This window comes from Serinus canaria, chromosome 2 (assembly GCF_022539315.1).
Source record: "Serinus canaria isolate serCan28SL12 chromosome 2, serCan2020, whole genome shotgun sequence".
Classification (NCBI taxonomy): Eukaryota; Metazoa; Chordata; class Aves; order Passeriformes; family Fringillidae; genus Serinus; species Serinus canaria.
Genome location: NC_066315.1, coordinates 21,158,402 through 21,183,459, shown reverse-complemented (window position 1 = coordinate 21,183,459; position 25,058 = coordinate 21,158,402). Strand labels below are relative to the sequence as shown.

Below are 25,058 nucleotides of genomic sequence, written 5' to 3'. Positions count from 1 at the left end.
AAAATGTTCAGCATTCCTCTTTGAATTTTACCTTTCTGAACATTGTCCAAGTTAAAAATCTTAGCAGAAGTAATTCCTACATGAAAAGCTTTAAAGCTAATTTTAGATTGATTTAATCTGCTCAATCTGAATCAAAGCAGATTAAATAAATCTATCAATCAAAGCATATAGTCTACAGAAAAATCAGTTTATTTTGAAGAGATACCATGGAAATACTGATTTTTCATTAGTTATAGGTATTAACAACACAAAATCAATGTAAAAGGGAGTGTAATGAGCCAATCTACCATGCTGGTGAAAGCAGAGACTGTGTGTGAGACCCCAAAGGACAGGATGCTGCAGAGGAAGCTGGGGATGCAGTATTCCTTCCCATTGCACCTCTGGCTGGCACCAGCAGCAGAGCTGCAGCACAGTGAAGCTGTGAAGGTGCTCTCCAGAGCATGCTAGATGTTTTGTGCTGAGCAGCCTTGCTTGCAAAGCAGGAGGATTCAGAGTAGCTGTCCACAGCCTGACTGCAGACGCTCATCTTGGGGGACAGCCAGTCAGTGCATTGCAGTAAGGGAGGTTCTTGTTTCTGCTTGCCTGCTCCATCAAGACCCATCTTGGGCTTCTTTAACCTAAACTCATCCACACAAGAACTGAAGAGATAAGAGAAAGCATATATGTGAACCGGATAAGCATAAATTTTAACAATCTGAAGGAACAGAACTTCAACAAAAGCATCCAAAAAACCAAAATGCCCAGCATGTATTCAAGTGATTCACTGCTTCAAAGGGCCCTTTGTGTGGATTCTAAAAAGGATATTTACATTTGGGTTCATACTGGCTGCTTACCTTTAAATGGTTCAGACTTCAACAAAGCAAATATGGATTTGGTAGCTATCAGCCTTCAAATATAACTCATCTGGGCTAGTATGAAGCACTGGAAGTAGTTTTTCCATTATTTACTTAGATAACTTATTTGGAGCTGCCTGACTGTGAACCTCAGTATAGTCTGAAGTGGGAATAATTTCTTTTACCATTTACCCAGCACTTGACCCCAGGACCCTTCCTCCCCTGACACCTCTTTTTTATTAAAGTGAATTTAGAGCAAAACCACACCAACGTGCATCTTCTGTCTCAAAGGGTTTTGAGACATGGGAAGGAAAGGCCAGTTTTCCAGACCAACTGTCCAACATCCTGCTAACTCCACCATGTTTTCAGCTAGGATAGTAGTTGTCTGCCAGAAGATACTGACCTTTCCTTGGCAATTAAAATTGAACGACTCTGCAATACATAAAACCCCCAAGATTATTAATCAAAATGTCATTTACTTGCATATTTAGCTCACACACTTCCTTACAGTTAGCATTATCAATTTGCTCTGGTTACTTACAGCATGCACTTAATTCCATAGAGTGCTCTGATTTCATTGACTAGGTCTCAATTTGCAAACTGCAATATATACAGACACACACACACATAGGCAGCACTTAGAGCAGAACAACCTGTATATAGGTTTCTAGCTATTTTTCTCTGAAAGCAAATAAAATGAAGCAAACATTTATGTCCTGCATGTTTTAAGTCTGCCATCTAAATAGCCACATTCTTTTAGGGGACAAAAAGTGAATTTCCACAAAGGCAGAATCTCACCCATTGTGCTCATCACAGAAGAAAGGCCAGAAAGGTTCACTTGGCTGAGGCTCTCAAACGAGCTGCCTGAATGCCATATAGCATTCAGTTAGCCTCTGTATCCAAAAATAAGTGAAGTAATCCAGAATCCAGGCCTCTAACAACTAGGCAGTATGAAGGAAAAAGGATACAGGAATGAGGGTTCTTATATCACACTATCATCAGCTAAATGTCTGTAGAGTACAGCAGAGGTTTTAATCCGGACTGATGCTTAAAGACAGATCTCACATCAATTTTTTTTTTTTCTGTAAGATAGAACATCAATTTTATGAGAGTGGGCTATTTTTTGAAAAATAAAATTCCATACTTGACAAGCAGATTCTCCTTATTTATCTATATTTTTCAGCAGTAATACCACTGCTGCACAAGTTTTTAATGTCAAGCCCAAACTGCAAGACAGACTACTTGCATTCTAAATAAAGTGAGTCCAATTAAGGAATCTTTCCAAATAATTGTAATCTGCAAAGGAATTTTTTTTTTTCAAGAAAAAGAAATCTAACAAAAACACCCTCTTAATACTAAGATACTCTGCTGTCTGTCTGCAATAAGGAATGATCATGGTAACTCCAGAAGTTAGGAAATTACCTTTTGGTGTAGGCTTTTTCTCCCCCAAGATGCATTCAACTTGAAAGTTGACATTTCTAAACCTGTGGTTCCTTTTCATCATCTCAGAGAAGCAGGAAACAAGTCCAAGTAAACCAAACATTAAATCATATATGATTCAAGGAAAAGATTTTATTTTAGGGCTAAGAAGTTGATAATAAATAAAGGAATATAATAATGTAATAACAGATGTTCTCATGCACTTAACACATACAGTAATGCTGGCTTACACTGCTGTTTGGACAAATTAAGAAGAGGTATTTGGCAATATTGTAAGTTTTGAATAGTTTAAAGATTATAGAACAAGAAATTCTGCTGTTTTTACAATTCTTTTATACAAATTCAAATAAATATTAAGATATCTATTTTTTCTCAGGTTTTCTGTTCACTTTTAACATGCCCAATAACTAAGCCACAGTAATATACAACTGCCAAGAAAGAGTATTTCAGAATTATACTTATTCCTAAAAATGTGTCTTATTTATGTCACATTGTGCAAGCTCTTTAGGTGAAATTAGATTTTAGGAAAAACTGCAGAAAATTTAAACTCATTAAAACATATCCAGTGCAAAGGCCAGTCTAGTCCACACGTTATGGTACTGTAATGTAAGCTAATATAATTTAAATAATAAAACATGCCTATATGATTCTGAGAAAGCTGAATATGTTTTATGTTTAAAGATCTGACATCTAATACGCAGATTCTGCAATAGCAGAATTTTTCAAATCTTCATGAGATGGCAAAATAATGGTAAGACTTTGTAAGTAGGCTATTTTTTTTTAGGATAACTCACATTAACAGTACTACAGTGGCCAAAAAAGACAAACTATTATAATAGAAATCAATCTGATTAAAAAATTAAATATTCCAATTAACACTGAAAAAGTGTTTGTAATCATTATTTACAATTCCTCAATGATACCAGTGTATAACTCCACACAGTCAAGCTCCAGTTCCGTGTCCCCGCGGAGATGCGCCGGCTGGGCGTTGTTCCTGGACAGGTCAGTTCAGGGAAGGGGATCGGTCTGTGCTCCAGAGCAGCTCTATGTACGGCCACTTGGTCTGCAAGCAGCGCTTCACCGGAGTGTCGTCCGTCTGCAGCATTGGCTCTTCAAAGCCCATGACAACTGCTGTGCCTTCCACATACATGACCTGTCAAAGTAAACCCAACTCTGTCAGCCTGTTCAAGAACTGGAAGATGAGGTGATTATTTTCACCAGGCCAGGAGGGGATGTGTTATGATACACATCTCTTGGTGATATTTTTGCCCAACATCCAGGAGAAATGACGAGGAGGACTCCATGGATATCAGAAGGCTAATTAATTACTTTATTAGAGTATATTATTCTATACTATATTACACTACATCTAAAGTGAATCTGCACAAGCACCCAACTGCACAGAATCTCATGATTGTCAGCCAACAGTTCCGACACACACACACGGATTCAAGTGGTCAATGAATCAAAACACTCACATCAGAATCCAATTACCAATCCCCTTCAGGTAAACAATCTTCCACAATGCATTCCACTTGTGAACAACAAGAGGAGCAGTGAATGAGATAAGAATTGTTTTGATCAGTCTTTTCTCTGCTTCTCTCAGGTTCAGAGAACATGAATCCCACACACATGAAATCTGTGAAGTTTTACGTACTTCCTTTTTTAATGAAATGAAGTACGAAATCGAAAAACCCTAATCTTTGAATGCTTCTGCTTACATTTTGGGGTATGGAACCGCTGGAGATTTCACATTTTAAGGACTTAATTACAAGCTGTTCCAAAGACTGAGTAGGTATATTTTCTGGAAGAATTCTTACTTAAGTCTTTCTTGCTCCTTATGTCTCTTAATGCCTTACAATCTTTTACTCTAAATTCTCCTTCTGGAACTTAGAAGCAGTCATATTGTGTCCAGTATGCCCCTTTTTTCAAGAATGCTGAAAATGAAACAGGTCATCTTTGTTTCCTCAGTAAGTGGCTCAAAAAAAAAAAACTCATTTTTTGATGCGAGCGTGTGCTACTAAAAAAATTCACAAAAAATCCTAAACAACCTAAGTTAGGTGTATAGTTACTTCTAGAAGTTGCACTTTGTGTGTGTTACATCTCCACTGTCCTTTGCAGTTCAGACCCCTGCTTATGACTGGTAGGTGTGAGAAGTGCTCCTTTCAAAATGCAGAGTTTCAGAGATGTGGTCTGGCCAAGCAACCCAGTAGAGTAGCTCAAATATGATTAGGAGCACAAAGAAGTTTCCAACTGCAAATATATAATTTTGAAAGAAAATTATCAAAATAATAGTTTTGTAAAAAGTCTGCTTCAAGGTAGAGTATTTTGCCTTTAACTATATTCAGTTTTGTTTCGTGACTTTATTAGGGCTTAATTGTAAATCTTACCTTTTCATTATAATTAGATTGCTTCAGTCCATTGTAATGGTAAACAGTGAATGACTCTGAAACCCTGGAGTCCTAATAGAAAGAAGACAGTTAATTTCATGTGGCATCTATTTTGCCTTGATTCTCTTCTCTTTACAACTAGACAGATGCGTTCAACCAGTAAGACTTGAGAAAGCTGTTAAAAAGTGCCATTTCTTTTAGGTGACAACATCTTCATTTTACCTTTCTTATCAGAAACACAGTTCTCAGTAAATTAATGAGTAATGCCCCCAAGAGCAAGTCATGATTTTCTGGGTTCACCTGGACAATCTGAAGTACAACTTCAGCAATGACTGTGGAGAAGCCATCCTAATTTTTAATGTCAGACACCTTATGCAGTAGTCACATGCATGTTTATTTATAATGGCTGGGACGCCACAAAGTTTTTTATGAAGGACCAGATCCAATCTCTGGCCCTCCATCTGAGAGCTAAAAAGCTCATATACTCCCATGCCTGTCTAACTACACTAATTTTGAAGACACCAGTTCTGTCAAGGTCTAACAGCAAAGCTACAGGCTCTTGGTGATCTTTACCATTCCAGGTGTTTATATGCTGTAGTCCTAAGAGGACTGAAAACTTTAGATTCACTGAACCAGGAAACACAAATGAGATGTAGTATCAGCTCTTTCATGCCTACTGGACCAGGCTCCAAATAAAAGCTTATCCCTTTTTTGAGCACATGGAAGTAAAGGCTGGAATGAGAATAAATCTGATCAGGTTACAGTACATCCATCAGATTACAAAACCTCATTTATTTTTCTGCTTTTGAATGATTCACAAACTCTGTCTTTCTATGGGTCTCTCACAGCCATCCAGGCTATTCAGTGGAGGGAGGGTGGTGAAAAGGAAGATAAGATGTAACTCTGCTTACAGAAGTTGCTTCACAGAGAAATAAAATTTAGTCTTCCTGGGATGGAAAGAGGACACATTCATTTCCCTGAGGAAGTTATGCTCACTCAGAAGGGAAAAAAATGCTGTTTCCCAGTGCCTGTCCCATGGAAGTTAAGAATTTTGTGCAATTATTGTTTAAAAAAAAAAAAAAAAAGGGCTAGCATGGAATTCAGGAATCCCCCTCTTCAGTGACTGCCCTAAGTAGCAACAAGTCAGCCTGAATAGCTCTGAATATTTTTTTTCTAAGTCGACAGCTTTCATAAGGAAAGCAGAGATACCTCCATCTCAAAAGCAGGAAGGTGAGTACTTTTTAGGAGAGTAAGAATAGGGGTTTGAATATTCTCAGCAAAGGAATCTAATCTGGATAACCTGAGCTCTAGCTAGATGTTCAAATATTAACACCAAACCATCACTGGTATCTGCTATTTCCTCACAGTATTTGAAAGACTTTGAAAGATATTAATATTAATTTCTGCAGAATTTCACTTTCAGAATGAATTCTGAGCAAGGTGTCAGTATAGGTAAGGGCTACGGCTACCTGATCCACAGAGTACAGATAGATTGAAAAAATCGATACTGGCAGGTTCCAGTCCAAATCATGCTGATTGCTCAAACAGCACCCATAAGGCAGTAACAATTCCTGTGTTTTTTACTGGAGCCAGCGAAGGTTTAACAAGACAGGAAAAACTGAGTAGTGGGGAATGACATCTAGCAAAGAATTAGCACTTGACAGACAATGACTCAGGGGCTCCAGCTTTAACAGAAGGCAGAATTCCTCCACCAAGGTGACCAAGGCAGCGTTCTGCCCATAATTGCACTGTGCTTTCTTGTCCAGCTTCCCTTCTTCAGTCAGTGATGCCCTTATGACAGGCACAAGAGGTAACAGTCCCAAACAATGGCTCTTTTCTCCTCCACCTCCCTATGACCCATGGTACTGGACAGTTTAGGAACAACCAATTTTGGAGGATGTTCTTTGGCATTCTGAACTTCATTCTAAGCATCTGGGGCCTAAAATGAAGCAGTAGAGTCTTCCATATTTGCAAATGTAATATAATTGTAAGAAAGAAATTATATTCAATTGTACATATATTTCCACTTCTGTTTAATCAAATAAAAGGAAGAAGAAGTAGTTGACAAAATACAATGTGGATGTAATTCTAAAAGGCCAGAGAAAATGAGCACTAACTCCTCTTTCTCTTTTCTCCAGATGATGAAAGCCTCTGGATGATATGATATATTCAGTCCCTACCATCTTTGGCAGTGCAATTCTAGTGTCTTCTGACTGACCAGAATGCTTCATAGTACAGAATGTTATACCCAGTGCTGCACAATCCTAACAAAAAGAATCTTGCTGAAGGAACTTAAACCCATCAGTTTCACATTTCCTTGATTGTAAAAACTAAGTCACATAGTTTCAGTGACACATTAACCTAAAAAGCCTTTAAAGAAGTACTCCTTTCAGCCCTTCTACTTCTTCCACCAGACTTTTCTTCTGCCCCAGGTAAACCTGCTCTTTTTTGCCAAAACAAGCATGTGTATGGCCATGGAACAAAACCCCACACACCTGCAAATAGAGTTCTTATCCAGACCAGCTTCCTGTTGTGGTTTACCACAAATCTGTTTAAAGAGGCTCCTTGTGGCAGGGAGGCAGTGTGAGAGCAGCAAAATGTGATCCAAGGCAAAGGGGAAAGAGGACAGCAGTGCTAAGTTAACACTTGCCTCTCAGTAGTGGTGCAGTCTTAAAGAATATATGGAACCGACTGAGAGTTTGAGAATAATTTTCCAATACCCTGACTTCTACATATTAAATCTAAGTCTATAATGATTTTTTATTAAACTGTCAAAAATTTTACATTATCAAGAAATGTACATAAAAATAGTTTTAAATATGTTTGCAACCTTTTCCCATTGCAAACAACCTTTTTAATATTGATAAAACCAGTACGGTCATTTATTCTCAGAAAAACCAAACTCAGATGAACTTTCTGAGTAAGGAAACAATTCAATGTCATACTCAAAATGATTATATATTTCCTGAAGTTAAATTTAGAACAATGGAGTTTCCTTCCAGTGCAAAGCTGACAAAATCATGGACGTGTTATAGAAAACAGAAGTCTACCATTTGTGGTGGAATACAGAAATTATCTGCTGATCAGCCGAGCTAAATGAATGCAATACTTATTAAAATTTACTCTTGTGATATTCATGGAAGTTTTCAATCAATCTCACAGCCAAGCAGAATAGACAATGATCTGCAATGAAGATATATTGATTATATTGATTACCTGCTCAGGGAAAAATTCTTGCAGAAAGGGACCCAGTAGTATGATGCCCAGTCCTTCTGGGTCTAATTTGGTCTTCATGAGGTTTACACTAAGATAAAAACATTGAATATGAGTAAGACACTTTTATTCTTGCATGACTAAGTTATGCTGAGCTACCACAGTACTGACTGCCAAGTATAGCAATACTATTCTATTTTTAATCGTAAGTGACAACTGCACCAGAATGGCATGCAAGTTGCCAAAACATGGTTATTTTTAAGTAAAAGTAATCTGTTATTTTAAATTAAATAAGTGATAATTCTGAAGGACCACCATATTTGGTAAAATAATTTGAAACCCATATAATCTAAAACCAGGTTTACAGCCCAAAAGGCATTTTGCTGTCTTGTAAGCATTCTTTAAAGATACAAAAACCAGTCATCTTTCAAATATAGCTCTGTCACTGCCAAACAACCTGTTTTTAAACAGAGATCTGAATACCTTCCAAGATTTTCTAAGTACGCTGAAATAAAATTAAATTTAACAGATACATTTCTTATTTACATCACGTACTCGGTATCAAAGAAGCCAGAACCAACAATGGAAATACTAACAATACTAATCTGGAAGCCTTACTGCATGACTACAGCCTAATTTCAGGTCACTGCAAACGAAGGTCAATTGTAAGACTATATATCTATTTAAGCAATATATTTCTACAGGCAGCAGATTGTATCTATTGGCATCTACCTAGCCCTCTGCTTGAATTACAAGCTGTACCGTCCACAAGAACGTCCTCATTGGGTCAAACCAACAGAGTGCCTGGCCCAGTATCCTGCTCCTGACACTGGTCAGTAGTGGGTGCTTAAGATAGAGAACAACAGGGCAAACACACATCCTTAGTTTACCCTCCCCATTTCCAGCAGTCTGCTGCTCAAAGACATCTTCAGTGACAGGCAGTATCTAAAACACAAAGATATATATTTTTCTTTCCATGCATGTGCCTAATTTGCTTTGAATCCATCTATATTTCTGGCTCTTAATAAACTCCACTCAAAAATACAAATTAAACTATGGATTCTGGGAATAAGTGTCTTCTCTGTTTTGAACCTGCCACCTGATTCAGTTTGATGACAGCCCATTTTTGTATTGTGTGAAGCAATTAATAGTCATTTCCTATTTAGGTTGTCTATCTTTTCCAGGTCAAACAGTTCTAACCTAGTTTTTCCATGTACTAATGGCATTCTGTATATTTAATTATCCTTCTTGCCTTGTTGATAGCTTTCTTTTTCCAAGACAGAGTGAAACATCAGGCATTTATACAATGACATAACTCCTATGAATCTCAAGATCTGTTTCCTGACCAGTAATATCTAGTTCAGACCCACAATGTGTATGTGAAACCAGCATTGCTTTATCCCCTGAGCAACCAATCTACATTTACTTTATTGACACTTCTCTGTTCCCCTATCCTCCAGTAACTTCTGCTGCTCTTACACATTCTTTTTTTTTAACATCTCAAACACATTTGCATCAGCAACAATTATACAAATCCCTACTGTCAAATCTTTGCTGGTAAAATAACAAAATTCACAGACTTAATACAAATTCCTTTAAAATCCCTCTAATTATCTTCCTCCATTAAGAAAGAGTGACATTTTTGTTCATTGATCAATTCTTTATCTGCCAAAAATGTTCCTTCCTATTCCATGTTTACAATGAAACATTTACATGGGAATTTTCCCTAGACTGGCCTTCTTAATAGGACACAATAGGACTTTTTTAAGTCCTATTGTTCTTGTGGCACCTTTCTGATTCCTATACTCCTTGGTACCAGCACAGTTCACAGTGATAGGTAACCTAAAAGAGTTCAGCAATGTCATTCTGACATTTCTTCAGGATTTTGCATTTTTTTTACTTATTTTGACACTTCAGAATGTTAGTTACTCTGACCACCCATGAAAAGGCTTAAGTGTGGAACCACTCTTTGATCTTCTCCAGTGGTGAGGAGAACTGCTCCCTACCATCTTCCCTGGTGAATATGAAGAAATCAGGGCACTTTTCTAATCAACTTTGAATACTTTTAAAACATTGGGAATCATCTATCAGAACTACAAACCTCTTGCAGGCCCCTTGGCACTGATGGGCTCAGAAGAATACTATTAGTTTTTGTTTTAAACTTACTAGTCTACAGATTTTAACTCTACTTTATATTGTATTTACATTTAACATTCCGTAAATCCAGATTCTTCTCATTTTTTTTTTAGTGTACACACTACATCTTCCTTTCAGAAGACACATTCTCAGTTTCTCATAGATGTCTCTCTTACTACTTAGGCCTTTAACCACCCACCAGGTCTCTTTTGTTGGGGGCTGTAAGAAGAAGGTATAGTTTCCAAGGTCTTTTTCATTGTTGCACAGAAGGATTTTGTCCTTTTGGCTACCACTTATGTTTCTTCATCTTAAAGTAAATTCCTTTCTTGGTCCTAACATAGAACTAGTAGTAAGTTACTTGAATTCTTTTTGTTTCTCCCTCAACACACAGAGGATGTAGTATGCAAATCTGAAGAGAGTGGCTCCATTAAGGTCCTTGGGAGAAGAATTTTAAAATTCGTAACACTGAATGTGGTACCCTATAAACTATGCTAATTTATTATTAAAAAAAAAAAAAACAAACACTATTCAAGTGAAACCACAACTGAGAACTTGCAAGATACTGGATTTCAATCCTTCTATTCCTCATTCTCACTGCCCTCAAAGTACAAAATTTTGGCTATGTCAGTGGCTGTTTGAAACCTGCCCAAATTCTTGAAATGCTGCAGCAGAGTTGCAAAAACATTGTGTTTGCAAACAGAACCATAACAGATAGATTTAAAAATGAACTTAAAATTATGTAATGAAATGAAGGCAAGGTACATACTCAGTAAAGAAATACAAGGACTATTTAGAAATACAGCACCATGCAAGTTTTTAAATATGGCCACTGTACAAAATTCAATCAGATAAGCAAGGGGGTAGATTTAATAAAATTGGATAGTGCTGTGTTTCAACTGAGGTTTTTTCCTTCAGCAAATCATTAACACCTTTCACTGTTACTGGTACCACAGCAGAGCTACTGAACACGTTTGTGCTTCAGTCTCCTCAGTGCAAAGCTTGGCACCTGAACTCAAGAGGTTCCAAGTGTTGGGGTGATGGCCTTTGTACTGTTATTGCTGAGAAGTGTGTGGGAACAAAAGCCTCCACTACTGGTCAAATAGCCAGAGAGCAGAAAATGTTTTAAGCAAGCTAAACCTACATTGACAAATGTGCTCAAATTGGTGCTCTAAAGGGCATCAAATGGTTTTTAGAAACAGGCAAAACAAATGAGACAGGTGGGTTCTCAGATACATTTACTAAAAGATTAAAAAATTTTACTTAAAACACATGCAATGACATTCAGTACTGGCTAAGTCACCTTGCTAATTCATGTCTGCTCTACAGAGTTTTCCCCTCTACAGTTCTAAAATTCTAATCAAGTCTGATCTTTATACATTCTGAGATTCTGAGAAACTTAAAGCCTTGGATTAGATAACCAAAAATTTTAAAAATACATTTGTAGGCACGGCCTTTAATTTTACTTATTAACAAGCAAACCAAGCAAAAAAGCCTGTATGGAGTTTGAAATACATTATTTATACTTGTGTTCCACACTAAAAAAACAGAATATCTAGATCCCAAACAGAGTAGGTTCTCAAGATAATAGTAATAGGCAATATAATTTTTTAAGAGGAGATAATTTAAGACTGCATAGTCCATGTTTTGATCATGGCTTTTCAATCCAGCAGGTCTTTTGATTGGCTCTTTGCCCATCAATTTATATTTTATATGTTATGCAAATAAAATACGACAGGGCTATGCCACAAATGCACTGAAAGACAAACAACCAAATGGAAAAATCACTGAACAAAGTGAGAATTTTTCTGCAGAGACAGTAGAACAAACAATTGAGAAAGTAGAACAAAAAGGTGAAAGTCATCTTCTCAGACCTATTAAAAAATGCCTTTTTTCTCTCACCTCCTTTAGAAAAAAGTCTTTTGCAAATTTCACCACTTATTGTTACAATATGAATGTGAGTCTTTGGTCCTGTACTTTCTTTTGGTTTGGGTATCTCTTTATTTCAAGTTTTACTCCTATCCTCCAGAGAACAACTCAGTAAACTTCATTATAAACTACACTATAAACATTTGAAAGGACAGAAAAATGACATTTCAGATGGCTCTGGTAAGTAAACTCACAGTCTCCACAGTCATTCCAGTTTTGACCCAACTAAACTAGACCAAATGTTTACAAGAGAGCAGAAGCAACTTTTGGAGCAGTAAAAAAGTACAAGTGCTTGGCTCTCCTTTCTGGGTTAAGCATTTAGTCACAAAACATGGTAAGTTTTGACATTGAGGGTTAACTGCTGTCACTTAATATTAGTCTTATCTGTCCATATTAGAGCTAAAACATTTGAGTTTTAACTTTAATCCTGGGAATCAATGTATTATTTCTGAAAATAAATGGCCATTATAAACACTTCTAGGTCCTGAGTGCTGGTGGAAACAAAACTGTAACTGAAGTAATTTCAGCTTCCAACTCAGCAGAAAGATCCAGTGGTAATCCAGACTTCCCTCTGAATACCTTGACTGTTCAGCTCTTCTGACACACCATTTCACCTACATTAATATATAAAAATATAATCCTATCTCGTGAATATAGTAGCTTTGAGGGGTTTTTTTTGCTTCTAGTTATTACTACCAAAGTTAGAGACATCTTAATTTTAATTCTTCCCGTTAAATTTAAAGCTTAACATTTGAAAATAACACTCTGTGCCCAGAATGAAAGAAAATCCAAACTAGGAAAAAAACCCAAAACCAAAACCAACCCAACATTATAATAGATATGTGGTAAACGGAATCAAGAAAAACCCCTTAAATGATAATTAATGTCATTAATTGATATTTCTCTAGCATTTAAACTTTATTATACTTACTATTCAGGATCTGAAACAAGGTCCAGAGCCTTCATTACATCTTCTAGCAGTGTGTCAGGTATAAACCCATTATCTGAAGAAGTAGCAAAGTTTCTTGTGAGGAAAAGCAACAAAATGCTTTCCAGAACAAATTTTACTAAAAAATACAACATATCTTTACATGTAAAATTTGCAAGCAAATGTTGGGGTTCTAGAAGGAAAGGAATTTTCAAATGCTTTTCTGGCACTTGAAAAAAAAAAGGAAAAAGAAAAGTGCAATACAGAAACTGAATTTATCACTCATATACTTAGATGCTTAATACTTGCTAAGAATCGAATCTTTGTATAGACTTCTCCACAACGTACCTTGGGATAACAACTGCACCATTTTTCCCTTTTGATCAGTTAAAATAGTACCTGAATGCTAGATCCTCTGTTTTCCAAAACATAAGAAAATTTTCCATGTTGCTGCATATATTCAAGAACAAAATCTCATGAAGAATAAATCATATCAGATCAGTTGTTTAATGAAAATTTAATATAGGAGAATAAATTTTATTTAAGCTTTATGCTAACTACAAAGAACATAACAAGGTTAAAAAAGGTCTCTTTTAAAAACTCTACTTTCTATTGAACAAATTCCCTTACTGCAGAATTCTCCAGTAATTTCTACATAGAATGATGGAATGTTTTGAGTTAGAAGGGACCTTAAAGATCACCTAGTTCCAACCTGCCTGTCTTGGGCAGGATGACCTGCCAGTAGACCAGGGTGTTCAATGTCACTTGTAGATTGAGTCCCGGACTGAACATTTCTTAAGGACTGGGCTTTTCATTTCTCTCCTAATGAGTACATTTCTATTAAAAAAAACTTATTTCAGCACCAAGTACAGCCCTTACCCTCAGGGTCATACGTCTGGAAAACTCTTCTTGCTTGTTCTGAAGGTGCCTCAGGAGCAACAAGGGCCATGTCCTATGGGGATGAAGAAAAAACCCACAAAGAAAATTTCCAAAATATTCTTACTTCAGATACAGATTACTGAGAAAATATTTAGCCATATTACACCCAGTTCGAGCCTAAATTAATGAAAATTTCAATACAACAGAAGAAAAGTTAAAGTAATTTAGCAATTTTGCTGATAGTGACATAAAACAATCAAGAAGTATGCTAAAGATTATTCCACAAACTTCTACACAAATTTTATGCAAGTCTTATCATGCAGATGTTGTGGCACAAAAGCTAATTAGAAACTACAATTCCAATCATCTGTACTCAAGAGCTCCAAGTGAGAAAGTGCATAGGAGAAAATGATTTGGAAGGAGTCCCTTTGTCCTGCACATCTCTCCTGATGGGAATAACTTGAAAATTGCTTGCTTTATGTGCTGGAAAGATAAATGCCAGATTTTTATATTAACTCAGTATCACAATAATGTAATTTTAAGGATCCATAAATATGACTTAGTAGAAACAAATCCACTGTTAGATGAAAAATTTTCCACTGATTTTATAAATTAATGATAACTAGAACAGTTAAAGAAAACCAATATTCTAACAGTGTATCTTCATGTATACATATGTTTTAAAATACTTTAAAGTACATTCAGATAAAGAGACTATATTAGCTCAACACAGTTGGTTTCAAGATGCCAAATAAAGTATGAAGCAGTTGTTGAGCACATACCCTGTCATAATGGGTAACATGTTATTATACGAGACACATACATACACTATGAAATTTTGTAATATTTGACCAACTCTAAATAATCTGGAATATAAAACATACTAAGCAGGAATAGATTTCATTAGCACAGTGTATTAAAATAAACTAATGTAAATATTTCTCTGTTTAAAACCAATGATGCCATAGCACATAAAGCTTATTAACAACAAGATGATTAGTGATTTCAAATTTCAGGATTTAACTCTGAAGAAGGGATATTTTAGTGGTAGTTTCTTATTTAAAAAATCAGCAGCTCACAAAGCCTACATAACAAGGGAGAACTCTTAGAATTTCCAATGGTATGGAAAGATATAACCCAAAGTAACTTCCAGTGGCATAGACACGGAATTTCAAATGTAAACTACATAGCTCTGCTTTGGTTTACAAGTATGCAGTTCCTTCCATACAATCTCAATGTAATCCAAGAATGAAGACTACCATTTGCGTTGTCCTCCCTACCCACAAATTATCTTGGTCATGCAGTACTTTCCACAGCTTCATGTGACACAAAACAGAATCTTTAAAGCAAGTCTTCTGCAACTGCCAACAAGTTTTTTTCATAGTCCAATTGCAAATAGTGTGTATTTCTGTTAGCATTTTAATTTTCAGGTCCTTAGTTTTTCAGTTCATGTATGTATACATGGGAAGAACTTAAGACATGAAGTCACTAAATGCATTGGTCATACTGAAAATTCTCTCTCTTTTAAAGGAACTTTCAAATATGGTAAAGACTCCATATTATTACATATTAACAATTTTTATTCACTAAATATGATGCACTGATGCTCTAAGAAAGCAACTTCAGATGGAAACTTAGAAAAATCTGTCTCAGATGACCAAAAACCCAACCTCTCTTACATGTAAGATGATTTTAAATTTTCACTGAGTTTGCTGTAGTATAAAATGTTAAAATGCAAGTTCCTTTACATACAAATCCCACACAACCTCTTAACTTATCATGTCATTCATTTCCACTATAGAGATAACTTTAAAAACTTCAATTAGTCCATATATTTGTACTGGGGGAAAAAATACCATAGGTCTCTTATGCAATAAAGCTGAAAATGTGATAAACATCTAACAAAAACATATTTCAGCTGCCCAAGCTGATATTTCACCATATGTGCCAAAATAGATTCCCCACCCCAGCCCTATGAATTGTATTTTGATGTAACCCATGCAGTGAAAGTTCCATATAAGGGAATCTCATAAACAGTTAATTATAATAATTATTTCCAATACTAAGAACAACATGTCCCAAAAATCATGTTTCACTCATTGGCTCTTGTGATCCACAAACAAGTCATTTTATATTACTTTGAAAAGTTATTCTCATCAGTAGTAACAGTTATTTTAAGATCCCATGCTTAGCCTCAGAGGCAAAAAATATTCTTCATAAGTTTTAATAAAAACATTCCCAAACTTTTCATTCTACAAATCCAAAGCAGAACATAATGGCTAAGCCACAGTGAAATGCTGGCTATGAGTTTTTACAAAAATCACACCCTGAAAGACCCAATGCCCTGAAAAATGAAATCTGCTTGCATATGAACTGCTTTTCTTCTAACATATCATTACTAAGTGATATGTAGAAGAATTATTTATTGTAATACTAACTTTATTCTTAAAAATTTACCTAAAAACAATGTAGAAACACTGATTGTTTATCAACTTTTTAACTTGCTGTAACTTAATCATATCTGGAGAACTGAAGTTTATTCAATCCGCTCTTCTGTTACAGAGAAAAGTGTGTATTTTTCAATGCTATAATCAGTGGCTTTCAAGGCAGCAACTTTTCCAAAATGGCTTCCTAAGAAAACAAGGTTGATGGGATCTCTGAAAGTTATTCCCATCTCTCTAGCTGAATCCATTGCCCAATTTCAATTTTACAGGAGTCTCACAACTGATTGTTGAAACTGGATGCCAGGCAGAGCATCTCAGTGAGGAGCTGGTTCAAAAAAAAATTTGATTTTATGTGTCAGCAAGGTTCCATTGGAGATTGTATTTTGAAAGAGAAAAGACACTTCACACAATCCTATGATGTACTATGTAACTGTATCATTATAATTTGGACACACAGGTCTTTCACACATGACTGGAATGCATTTCAAACTGGATAGTGCTCTGAAATTACAATGTCCAACTTCAGATCCTCCAGTGGCTGCAATCAATCAATCTCCACATCCACTCTACATACCCTGGAGCACACAGAGAATGTTGTTCTTCAAAAGGTGAAGGGATCCTGGTACCAAAGCCAGAACTGAAATGCTCTTTATAGCCTGAGATATAACAACTCATTAACTAAGAGAGAATAGAATTAATTGAATGCAGCTTTATTTGGGGGTAAGGAGCAGAAGTGCCATACGTATCACCATGCAGACAAATGAGCTTGTGTCCTAAAGGTATCAGTTTACTTGTAGAGACTGGCTAGGTAGTGAACCAAAAATTAAAATTTAACACAGACTGGTATCAGTTGAAAAGCAGGAAATGTATCATCACTACAGTAGCAAAAAAAGGTTCAAAGATGTAAAATGATACAAAAATCCAGTTGCTGACTCTAAAAGATGAAGAAGGCTCAATAGAATCCGGGCATTGCTTGAAATTAAATAGCAGCTTTTTTTTGTAGGTTTTTCTAGGAGCTATTTATCAAACCAAGGAAAAGAGAGTCCTTAAGATCTAAAATGGGAGGCCAGTATTACCATCATACAAAGGACTGAACAGTTGCAGGGGGCAGTGCCCTCGGTTGTTGCAGCCATGGCAGTGCCCTGCACAGAATGCTTACCAGGATTTTCTTGTGCTGGCCAATAGAATGTGCCATTGCTCTGCAGAGCACACTATCTTCCACGAGGGAAGGCATTAAAAAATGCCAAACTACTGGAACATACCCAAACAATACTTGAAGGAATACAAGGTTTTTCTCACTTTAGAGATGTATATGGAGAACCTGAAGGAAAGGTCCTAGACCTTTCTGTCACTATACAAGAGCTCTGGGGCCACAACTATTTCCACTTCAGAATGGCAGGTGTCAAAGATCATATACTGTATCCTCCTAAGCCTTGAAGAGGGCCTATGAGTCTATCTGGGATTCAGAAAATGCCAAAAGAAAATACTTTCCTTGAATAAGAAGAGAGGAAAAAGACAAAAAAGGAAGAATGCCACCCCCAAAGTAGCAGAATTCTTATCAGGGGTCAGAAAATAAAATACAGGCCTTGCAGTTTAGACCAGGTAAAGACAACAGTTAACCTGAAAGTGTTCATCAAGGGATAGGGGTGGTGCTGGAGGAGGAACATTCATGACAAGAAATTTGCTGCAACAAGGTGGTTAAAAGAAAGCAAATTGGCTCTAGCTGTACAGTGCCTTTCAAAAGTGAAATGACTGCATTTAATCTACAGTACCTGCAGTACCTTGCTGAGGACAGAAGAGAGTTCTCAATAGGGAAGAAAGAAAAGCTACATATGGACTGCTTTGAACTCTTTTTCACCTTCACTCATAGTACCAGAAAGAAAAGAGAGCCTACTTGATCCAAGGGTGGGGAGAGGCTGTGGAAGAAAAGCAAATACAAACCAAAGAAAAAGAAAAAGTAACAGAAATCTGAGGACTCTGTCAGCCTATTCGTCTGGAAAGCAGGGCTATTAACATACACTCAAATAAGTTATAGAAACCACAATATATCCTCCATTCCTTTGGGAGAGGGTGGTTTAATAAGACAGCCAACAAAAAAAGCCACAGTCTTGCAGTTTCTAAAAATAAGAAAAACTCAAAAGTACAGCAAATACCTGTTTACAGTTACATTGCCACAGATGTTGGTGGTTTATTTTAAAACATCACAAGAAGGCAACAATTCACATGGTGACTTGTTGCCTTCTTGTGATGTTTTAAACTAAGAGCTTAAACTAAAAAATAAGAGCTTCTTCAACATGTTCCTTGCTTTCACAGACAGATTATAAGAGATTATTGTAAACCAATAAAGATGAGGTATATAGTATTTTTCTTATTCAGTTACTAGTTTGTTTTGCTCATCAACACAAAATGTCTTTGTTTTGAAAGTAAAAATACATTACTGGAATTATAGACCAAGAGTCAGCAAATTTGAGTTTACTGGAATTCTTATCTAATAACTAAATTACATACTACTCTCCAGTCAAAAGCTTAATTTGAAAGGGCAGCTTTTCAAATTATATTCACATAGCATTTTTTTTTTTGGAAGACAGAACACAATGCTATATAAACACAAAACTTTGTTCTTAAGAGGAAACAAACTGGAAGTGGACAAATTCCATGTTTTATGACTTCCAAAACCTCCACAATATAATTCATTCAAGATGAACTTTAGCTTCTATTATTATGCTACCATTTTCTATGTAAAAAATTAATATCTAGTATCAAATACTATTTCTACATCTAATACTATTTCAGCCTATAGACATGAGCTGATTGCTACACAACACAATGGTGAGTATTAACATATTACTAATTCTATTTGGGAATTGCAATAAGGAGGTGAGAAATGAACATGTATGTCAGGAACATTTGATAGCAAAGTTTAAAACCAGTGAAGATGAACTGCAGAAATTTAAATCTTCCTAGCTACAGTTCTAACAGTACTGAAAGCTGCACTTAATGTTGGAAACCAGCCTACAGTATTCAGTTTCCCACTTAAACCATATAATTTTCTCTCGGGATGATGAAAAGCCTCTGACTTGCTTCAATCCAGAATGATGAAATGCTTTTTGAAAATAGACTGCATAAATTATATTATAACTCAAATAAGCCGAGTGTTTCTAAAGGATAATTCCTAGACTGGTTCATTAACCTAACAGTAATATTTTATGGCTTTTCATGTGAAATGTAAAAGCTCTGTGAAGAAATGAAGAAAAAAAAACTATATTAATAATGGCATGTGATCCACTGTCATTCAGTATTGGTAAGTAGCATTTCAAGAAATCTTTATATGCACATGTTGCTACAGGTACAGAGAAAATACTAAATATTCACAAACATCACAGTTTCATATGTTATAAAAGCAGTATTGCCATTTATGTTCATCTTTGAAGTATATTATTTCAGGTACTTTAAGAGTAGCAGATTAGAGCAATTAGCTTCTATAAAAACAATGTTTTACTCTTATTAATACAAAACCCATTATTTTTTTTCATTACAGCTATATTATATAGTAAAGCCCATCTCACTTCACTCCAGCTGCAAGAGTTTTCTTAACTGCACATGGGCAGAGACTGAATTCTTCCCTAAATACACCAAAACTGCTTCAATATTTTCATACCACAGTCTCTGACAACTTTGGCACCCCTCTGTAATACTTATTTTTAAAGTACACATATAAGATACCCTAAACTGTCAAGTGGTAGAAGAAAATGGCATTGGACTCCCTGTAACACAGATTGCATAAGCTTCTTATGTAAAACAAACCAACACTGGAAAAAATATACTTAAATATCTAAATGAGGTTGCTACATGAGGTGGCTATGAAGTTGATTTTCAGAACAAAAGAATATGCTATTCACATAGGTAATCACACGTAACGTCTTATGTAAGAGGAGAAAGATAGAAAACGAAGACAATAGCTAAAGTATCACTAAATGTGCTTCGCCTTTGCTAGGAGTTCAAAGGTCCCTCCTACACAGAATCCCTGTCTCTGCCTTTTCTCTGTAGTTTCATCCTTCCACATTTAGACTTTCATTTGATTAATTTACATATCCTAATCTTAACCCGAGCCGCCTTATCAAGAGGTCAGAGATGTTATTTTATTTTGTATGCAACAAAGCTGTTATCACTATGAAAGGAGTAAATAAAGGGACAAAAAACTTATTTTTCAACGCTTTTTAAAAAGTGGTTAGAAATTGGTTGGATTCACCCTATGTTCTCGGGGATTCCACAGCTGTCATGTGTATTAAGGTTTTGTGGATCAAACAATAGCTACAAACAGATTTCAACCAGGTTCTTGCCATTTATAAAATGACCCAAAGACTCCTGATGGAGATTCTCTACACAAGTTCAGTCTGTCATGTCACAGGTTTATTAGACAGTGTTTGAGTTTTGCAAAAAGCAGAACTTGGCACAAAGTTTCAGAGCAGGACTACAGCAGTTACTATTTTAAAGCCTATTCTTATTACTGAAGCATATGTTGGCATTCTGGAAGTCTCATTTACTGTTTCTAGTTCCTGCATCTATCCCAGTAGGGTCTGGGAACATGGGAATAAGGCAGGCTGAACACAGAATAAAAGAATATGTAAGCCTCCACTTCCAAGGATACATGGTGCCCTGCTCAGAAAGAACATCTGGTCTTCAGACATTTTGGAGAAAAAACATGCAAAGAGACAAATGGCCACAAAATAATTTCCCTGTTGTTTTGCCCAAGAACACTTCACTTAAAAATATCTTTAATAGGCATTCACTAACTATATTTAAAGCTCTATTTCCTAAGTTCTGTAATACATTAACGACTTCAGGACATTTTCTTGGGAAGAAAAATTGTAAGGGGAAGAATGATTCCTCGGATTCCATCCAGAACAAGTATTTATAACAAGGGAGCATGGATTAACAGTCATTCATAGAGATTCATTTCCTCAGACAGGACACACCACAGGCAGATTATCAGTTCATAAGCTGAGCAACCACTCTGTCACATGGTGAATACTACATTCCCAATTCTTAGTATTCCCAGTATTGTTATCTGGTATAAAAAAATATGCAGTTACTAGGCTACAATTATAGGACAAAATAAAATGGAAGGTGCTTTGTAAAGAAAAGAATGGATGGTGCAAGCCTGGCACTATCAAGGTTTACAATTTCTATCTCTTACTTCATCTAAAGGTACAGGGGACATGTGGAGAAGTTCATGTTTTTTGCCTTCTCTTCATTGTATTACTATAAGCATATTAAATTCTATATTTTGGAAGACAGTGGTTTAGCTTTTGGGGCTCTTATAAAAAATTCTGTGTGGAAATGAATCAAAATTCCTCATTCAAAATTCAATTTCTGGAATGATTCCACAAAAATAACTCCTGATTAGGAATATACTATTTGATGTCCTAAATTGGTTTATTTATTGACCTGCTCTGGTTTATAACCTTTGACAGTCATGCATATATGCAATTGTTGGAGGGGAAAATAAAAAGGAAACTAAACTCAACTTTTTTCCCTTCTCCACATGCTGAGGTTGCATCTTATAACAAACAGCACCTTTTACCTCCACCATAAATACATCACTGTGCCAAAGCCTCATGTGGACACTGGAGCATAGCACTGCATTTACAGAAACTCTGGAAAGGATGTTCTACTGCTCTTAACTAACACTCTTCTTTTAATTTTTCACTTGATACCAGATTAACTATTAAGAAAGCTAATGTCATCTTCCTAACTGTATGCGTATTATGCTTTTCACTCAATTTGGAATTACAAACACCATTTTTTTAACACAATAACTTGTTAAATATCAATTTGATTTTTAAATACTTCAATACTATTAAAAACTCTATTAATTGTATTTTAACAATTAATAGAGTTTTTTTTCATTGTATTTTAACAATGAGCCAGTATGTCTCTTAATCCAAATTTCAAACCCAGATTTATTTCCTCTTTATGTGATGACTCAGGCCCAATGTCTTTGCTATTGTATCAGATATAACTGGAACCAATATTGGTTTCACATTTAAAAGGGATACAGAATGATACAAGTTCTCAGACTTTGTTTCTATCCAGTACCTCTACTTTCAAAATTTGATAGTGACTCATAAATTATAAAATTGCATTTAGAAATTTCTTAGATGTATTTACTACTTGGAAACCACTCTGCATATACTACAGAAAGGAATGAGACAACTAAAATGCGTTTCTTTAAAAATCAGTCTCTCCATTGGTAGGCTAACACACATGCAAACTAGATGTTGCTCACAGCCTCCTCATAGCAACATAGAGATCTTGCTCTCCCTCCTTCTAGAGACAGGAGGCTGCAATTCCTTTTAGAAGTTTTCCTATGAGGTAGGACCCAATTTGTTACCTTCCAGCACCCAATTTCAATTTACATATGAAAGCCATACATCTTAATAGGAAGGAAAGGAAAATACACCCCTCAGGACAGCACATCCTACAAAGGGGCAGGAAATGACCCAACATTTCTATACTCCTCTGTGCATTTTTCACAACAGGTGCTTTACATGTTCATCACAAGCTTTCCACTAAACATAGAGGTAGCTCATGTTCATAGACAATGTATCCATCAAGTTATGGCCCAAATATTGTCTCAAGGAAATCCATTAGTCTCAAATATGTTCCCACATATTTGCTAATAACTTACTGCTAATTTTTAAAAATCAGACAAAAGTTTGTTTCTGAACCAACTAAAATGCAAACGCAGCAAGCAGAAAGTAAACAGAGCACACACTTTGAAGGGAACTAGGAAATGTAAATGGATGGATTATCTATAGAATCACTTTGCTTCTAACTGTACTTAAAATAGACTTGAAATGATTAAGGAGACAATCTTCCTAAAAATGTTTGATGTGATATTCGTGATCATTACTTAGGCATATTTTCCATTAAGTTTTCTGATTCAGGAGTGCTGCAACAATATTGAAAGCTTAACAGTTTGTGGGAAATTCCTTCCTTTTTGATTTGTGGATCTAGAAAAGGTTCTCTTATTGCATTGGTTTTCTACCCTTTATTCTCTCAGCCTTCCTTCCTTCATTTTAAAGAGTAACTCATGTAACAAGTGTTAGTGTTTTATTTTCAAGTGTTAGTGTTTTATTTTATCTAAGTGTTGCTGCAGCAGGAGTTTCTATTGGAACTGCTAGAACGCCCCATCCCTCCTTTTACAAGATTTTATCTAGGCATGGAAACAGCATGCCCAAAATCAGTTCAAAGACAGTCTCTCATCTATCTGAGCACAGAATAGCATCAAAATGTGTAATATTTCAGGATAAATTCTTCTCAATCAGTATAGCAACTCAGAGGGACTTTGCCTTCTCCAGTATTTAAAAATTTTTTAGTAAAGCTGAAGTAAAGACCATCAAAATTATGAGCAGACAGATCTTCTGTTTCCTAGCAGCTGTCAGAATTGACTGCTCATTTAAACAATGTGGGAAACAGGAAAATAAAATGAAACAAATATTTCACTTGAGCAAGTTAACTCTATGATGGCTACAGTTTGTCATGAAAGCCACCTCCACTTGAAACCAAAACCACATTTCTAATTAAACAAAAAACGAAAACCAAATACCATCCCCCCAACAAAAAAACCCAACAACAACCAAGAAAACCCACCAAAAAAAACTCCCAGAAAAACACAGAGGCTTCATAAATTACAAGGCTTCAGATTTTTTATCTTTAGGGAAGACAAAGCCACGGAGACTCTGGGTAAATTGATGTCACAAACTGTTTCATTAGAAACAAATATGCCAACACACACTGTAGCATCACAAACAGAATCTCTTTTACTAGAATGAAAAATTTAGACAAAATCTAAAAGTTACTTGATAAATGCTGGTGTGAAAATCACTGACATGAATGTAACAAGTACAAGTTCTCTCACAGAAAACCTTCCAAACAAACAATAAACAAACTGTTCAGAAGTACTTGTTCACAAAAAGGACCACACATTTGTCATAGGAACTAATTAACCTGCAAGTAAAATTGGACTAGACCCACAAATAGCAGAACAAGGTTCCATACTTATGCTCTGTGATCTTGCAAAGCTAGAGAAGGGTAGAACTTTTTAGAAATATTTTATTTTGATATGTTCCCTGCCAACAACGAGACATCAAAGCTGGCCTTTTTACTAGAAAACTCATTTGGAATTGCTTATGAACTTATGAAATGCTGTGTTATTCAGAACAACTTAAATTCATCTAGCAATAGCATTTACACTACAAATCTTAAACCAACCAGTAGAGTAACTTCCAGTCTTTTTGGGAGCCCACAGCTCCCACAGGAAACACCCTCCTCAATATTAATTTTAAAAATGAGTCTCTTCCTGCAGAAAGGAGCTCCTAAATTAACAATAGCAATATTTGAAGAGTCAATGCTGATTTAGTCAGGTGAGTGCTATTGTCAAAAACAGAACAGCATTTGCCTCCCTGCTTTGAAACGGCACACAGAAAATCGGAACTCTGCTTTAATCTAGAAATTATTTCTGCTGTTGCCTCAGACACCTATATCTTTTCCATTTAGGTGTCCAGACTATTCCAATAGAACCAATTCCTCTTACTCCTGAAAACTACAGACCCTATATCCACATGCTCTGTAACCATTTCCTGAAGTGGACTCTTCAAAATGTGATTTTAATTTCTTTGATGAAAACATATTTTTCAAAATTTGGTTACCTGCATTTACTGGTCATGGAAGTGAAAAACAAAAGGAAGTGCATAGATATTTTTCACTCCCTTTCCTAAGTAGAAGAGTTCTTAAGTTAAAGGATACACATAGGTTATTTTTGTAGAAACTAGAGCTGTTAACACAGAGTAATAATGACTGAATT

At 35.8% G+C, this 25,058-nt stretch overlaps 1 protein-coding gene across 2 annotated transcripts in view; it reads right to left on the bottom strand.

The window, feature by feature from the left end:
• Positions 1-2,385: 2,385 nt before the first annotated feature.
• The window catches only part of MINDY3 (MINDY lysine 48 deubiquitinase 3), a 49,468-nt gene continuing 26,795 nt past the window's right edge, over positions 2,386-25,058 (bottom strand). For both annotated transcript variants that reach the window (XM_030230742.2, XM_050970396.1), the window contains 5 exons: positions 13,746-13,818; positions 12,870-12,942; positions 7,880-7,967; positions 4,664-4,735; positions 2,386-3,426 (listed from right to left, as the gene is read on the bottom strand). In XM_030230742.2, coding sequence (XP_030086602.1) covers positions 3,277-3,426; positions 4,664-4,735; positions 7,880-7,967; positions 12,870-12,942; positions 13,746-13,818 — 456 coding nt within the window. In that variant the 3' untranslated portion in view covers positions 2,386-3,276. The remainder of the gene's footprint in view (positions 3,427-4,663; positions 4,736-7,879; positions 7,968-12,869; positions 12,943-13,745; positions 13,819-25,058) is intronic.